Genomic DNA, 4948 nt, shown 5'->3' on the forward strand with positions numbered 1-4948 from the left:
TTCATCTATTTTGCATGTTTCATCATTATTGGAGGATCAAGCACCGGAGCCAGGATTCTGCTGGAAAAAGCACCGTCAGAACGCAATATTTCGGAAGATCAACTGTGGAAGGAAATTATACCAAAAATCCTATTTTTCAAGATGACGAAGGAAGCCAGAAGGAGGAGCCAGCTGGACCCAAGGTGGGCCCACACCATAGGGCGGCGCGGCCCATGGCCTGGCCGCGCCACCATGTGGTGTGGGGGGCCCACAGCCCCTTTCGCCTCCTTTTCTTCGCGAAACCCTTCGTCCCGAAAACCTAAGCCACAGAGGGTACCTCACGAAGAGTTACAGCCGCCTCTGCGGGGCGGAGAACACCAGAGAGAAAAGAGCTCTCCGGCGGGCAGGAATCCGCCGGGGAAATTCCCTCCGGGAGGGGGAAATCTGTTAAAGTAGGTCTAGATGTATTATACCTGTCATGTATACGTGTATTATGTACGTAGCTGATCTATATATAAAGAGATACGTGGTGAGGCATTGCCCCACGCAAACCCTAAACACTTGTGTTTCTTAACTTGGTATCAGAGCCACCTAGGGCTCCCGCCGCCGCCGCGAGTCTTCCGCCGCGCGCCGCCTCTTCGATCAGCCGCAGCCGCCGCGCCTCCGCGCCACGCATCTGCCGCGATGACCAGCTCTGCCCTCACGTTGGCTACCGTGGGGAGTCTCTCCACGACAGTCGCTGGACCCGTCATCGACCCGCCATCTGCAACTGCAGCTGCGCCGGTGCTCCCCGCCATCACCGTGCGGTTAAATGGCAACAATTTCATGCTCTGGAGGGCTCACGCCCTTCCCAACCTCGCCGGTGCCCGTCTTCATGGCTTCCTCGACGGATCGGCACAGGCCCCATCCGCGACCATCAAGGAAGGGACCGGAACTGACGCGCGCGATGTTGTCAATCCTGACTACGCGCAGTGGTGGACGATGGACCAGAAGGTTCTCGGCCATCTCCTCGGCTCGATGCATGAGGATATCTCAGCCCAACTCATCGGCTGCACCTCGGCTGCGGCGGCTTGGAGTGCCGTTCACGCCATGTTTTCCGCCGAGAACCGAGCCGGCGTGCGCGCCCTTCGCCGCCAGATCCAAGGGCTTCGGAAGGGCGACAAATCGGCCAGCGAGTACATGCAGAAGGTGAAGGCGCTCGCCGACGCCATGGCTGCCGCTGGATCCCCGCTTCGCGATGACGAGATCATCGACTACATGCTGGCAGGGCTCGGCCCTGCATACAACCCCATCGCCGCGTCCATGGACTTCGCGCCGGCCCCCGTCACCCTCGCAGTGTTCTACAAGAACGTGCTGAACTTCGAAAGTCTCCAGAAGCAGCAGGCGGAAAGCGAGGACTGGACGTCCTCCGCCAATCTCGCGTCACGCCCGGTCCACCTCAACAACCCCGGGCGCACGTACGACTCCAACCGCCCAAGCGGTGGCCGCCCTGCCGGCCAGGGAGCTCCGCAGGGCCAGATCGGCTACGGCCAGGGTGGCCAAGGTGGCCAGGATCGCCGCCGCACCGACGCGGCAACGGCAATGGCGGCAATGCCCGCAACAATGGAGGAGGAGGAAACGGTGGCGGCAATGGTCGCAACCGTCGCTGGCGCCCCAGGTGCGATTTGTGACAAATGGGGGCATGATGCAAATGACTGTCGTCGGCGCTATGATCGGGATCAGCGCTCCGGCAACGGCGCCTCGACCTCCTCCAACGACAACGAGCAATATTGGCACCTTGATACAGGCGCCACCGACCACCTGACAAGTGATCTTGAGCGCCTACATGTCCATGAGCGCTATGGCGGGAAGGATCAAGTGCAAGTGGCCAACGGTGCAGGTTTGTCTATTTCGCATATTGGTCACTCTCAATTAACCGGTTCATCCCTTCGCTTGCATAATATCCTTCATGTCCCGCACATTAGCAAGCACCTTCTTTCTGTCTATCGCCTTGTTTGTGATAACAATGTCTTTGTGGAATTTCATAAGTTCTTTTTCCTTGTTAAGGACAAGGTCACCAAGAAGGTCCTGCTACACGGTAGGAGTCACGGCGGTCTCTACCCGGTGCCGTTCAGCCGTGCCTCTTCGTCATCATCACGTCAAGCGTCGTCTAGTGTCCGTGCTTCTGCTTCACAGTGGCACCATCGTCTTGGTCATCCCACCAATAATGTCGTTCAACACATTGTTAGAAATAATGATTTAGTGTGTTCTCCAAATAATCAGACTCCAGTTTGTGATGCTTGCCAATGTGCTAAAAGTCGACAATTGCCATATCATGCTTCTCATCGTATTTCTACTATGCCTCTTGAGTTGATTCACTCCGATGTTTGGGGTCCTGCTATTTCTTCCTCGGGAGGGTATAAGTACTATGTGAGTTTTGTCGATGATTATTCTCGTTTTGTATGGATTTATCTCCTCAAGCACAAGTCTGATGTTGAGCAAGTGTTTTATGCCTTTCAGGCTCATGTTGAGCGTCTCTTAGACACTAAAATCAAAACCGTTCAGTCGGACTGGGGTGGTGAGTATCATCGGCTTCATAGCTATTTCAAGCGCACTGGCATCGCTCATCGTGTCTCTTGCCCGCATACCTCGCAGCAAAACGGGGTGGCGGAGCGCAAGCACCGTCACTTGGTGGAAACGGGGCTTGCTCTTCTTGCTCATTCTTCTCTCCCTTTGCGTTTTTGGGATGAGGCTTTTCTTACGGCGTGCTATTTGATCAATCGCATGCCGACTGCTGTTTTGCAGCAAGATACACCTATCTATCGGCTTCTTCAGGTCAAGCCTGACTATTCCTTCCTTCGCACCTTTGGTTGCGCGTGCTGGCCAAGTCTGCGCAAATATAACACACACAAGCTTGCGTTTCGGTCCACTATGTGTGTCTTTCTCGGGTACAGCCCCATGCATAAAGGCTATAAGTGTTTGGATAGGTCCACGGGTCGCATTTATATATCTCGAGATGTTGTCTTCGACGAGTCCGTGTTTCCCTATGCCACTCCCGGTGTTTCGGTCGACGTCTCCACCCTAGCGGATGCTCTGTCTTTTCCGTCCGATGAACCGGTTACGAGTGTCATTTTGGCTGAGGAGGTTGCTGCCCTTCACCACACCAGGACATGGGTCTTGGTTCCTCGTCCTCCCGGCATCAATGTTGTTGGCTGCAAGTGGATTTTTAAGACTAAGCATCGCCCTGATGGTTCTATTGATAAACATAAGGCTCGACTCGTTGCTCGGGGTTTCACTCAGCGGCATGGCATTGACTATGGTGATACCTTTAGCCCAGTTGTCAAACCAGCTACGGTGCGGCTGGTTCTCTCTCTTGCTGTGTCTCGCGGATGGAGTCTCCGTCAGATTGATGTCAGCAATGCTTTCCTCCATGGTTTTCTGTCCGAGGATGTGTACATGCAACAACCACCCGGTTTTGAGGATGATCGGTATCCCTCCCATGTGTGTAAGTTGCAGCGAGCTCTCTATGGCTTGAAGCAGTCCCCGCGCGCTTGGTATGCTCGACTGAGCGCTTTGCTGGTTGATTTGGGTTTTGTTCCCTCCAAAGCTGACACTTCCTTGTTCACCTTTTCTCGAGATGGTGTTCAGGTATACATGTTGGTGTACGTCGATGATATTGTCATTGCTGGTTCTACTCCAGGGGCGGTTGATGGACTTGTGCGTGCCCTCTCAGCCAGTTTTCCCATTAAAGATCTTGGTAAGCTAGAGTACTTCTTGGGTCTTGAAGCGTCCTACAATTCAGGGGGGATGACTATCACTCAACGGAAGTATGCATTGGATCTTTTGCACCGTGTGAGTATGGAGAATTGTAGACCCACTTCTACACCACTGAATGTGACGGAGCATTTGTCTCGAGAGATTGGCACTTTCTTAAGTGATGAGGATTCTCACCGCTATCGTAGCGTCGTTGGAGGTCTCCAATATTTGACTCTCACCCGTCCGGACATATCATTTGCGGTAAACAAAGTATGTCAGTTCCTGTCACAGCCGACTGATGTACATTGGGAGTCAGTCAAGCGCATACTGCGTTATGTCAAGGGCACTTTGAGCACGGGATTGCTCTTTCGCAAGTCAGCCTCGACAGGAATCAGTGTGTTTACTGACGCAGATTGGGCAGGATGTGTGGATGATCGACGATCCACTGGAGGGTATGCCATCTTTGTTGGGTCGAATCTTATTTCTTGGAGTTCGAAGAAACAACCCACTGTCTCGAGATCGAGTACCGAGGCAGAGTACAAAGCGTTGGCAAATGGCGCTGCTGAAGCTATCTGGATAGAATCTCTACTCAAGGAGTTAGGAGTTTCTCGGCAGCGAACACCCATATTATGGTGTGATAATTTAGGGGCAACTTACCTGACAGCTAATCCAGTGTTCCATGCAAGGACAAAGCACATTGAGATCGATTTCCATTTTGTGCGTGAGCGCGTGGCGTCTGGAGCTCTTCAAGTCAGGTTCATCTCTTCCAATGATCAGCTAGCTGATGTGTTTACCAAACCAGCTACTCGACAGATGCTAGACCGTTTTAGTAACAATCTGAACCTTGTACAAAGTAGAAGTTCAGATTGAGGGGGAGTGTTAAAGTAGGTCTAGATGTATTATACCATGTATACGTGTATTATGTACGTAGCTGATCTATATATAAAGAGATACGTGGTGAGGCATTGCCCCACGCAAACCCTAAACACTTGTGTTTCTTAACTAAATCGACGCCATCGTCACCGTCATCGAGCTGGACATCATCTCCATCACCATCATCATCATCTCCACCATCATCACCGCCGTCTCCACCGCTGGACACCATCACCGCCGTAGCAATTTGGGTTTGATCTTGATTGTTTGATAGGGGAAACTCTCCCGGTATCGATCTCTACTTGTTGTTGATGCTATTGAGTGAAACCATTGAACCAAGTTTATGTTTAGATTGTTATTC

General features: G+C 52.4%; 1 protein-coding gene across 1 annotated transcript; it reads left to right on the top strand.

Annotated features, from left to right (window-relative positions):
* Window positions 1-3612: 3612 nt before the first annotated feature.
* Window positions 3613-4584, top strand: LOC139831619 (uncharacterized mitochondrial protein AtMg00810-like). Its single transcript, XM_071820923.1, has one exon. The coding sequence runs from the start codon at window positions 3613-3615 to the stop codon at window positions 4582-4584; it is 972 nt and encodes a 323-aa protein (XP_071677024.1).
* The last annotated feature ends 364 nt before the right edge of the window (window positions 4585-4948 follow it).

This window comes from Lolium perenne, chromosome 5 (genome assembly GCF_019359855.2).
Source record: "Lolium perenne isolate Kyuss_39 chromosome 5, Kyuss_2.0, whole genome shotgun sequence".
Lineage (NCBI taxonomy): Eukaryota > Viridiplantae > Streptophyta > Magnoliopsida > Poales > Poaceae > Lolium > Lolium perenne.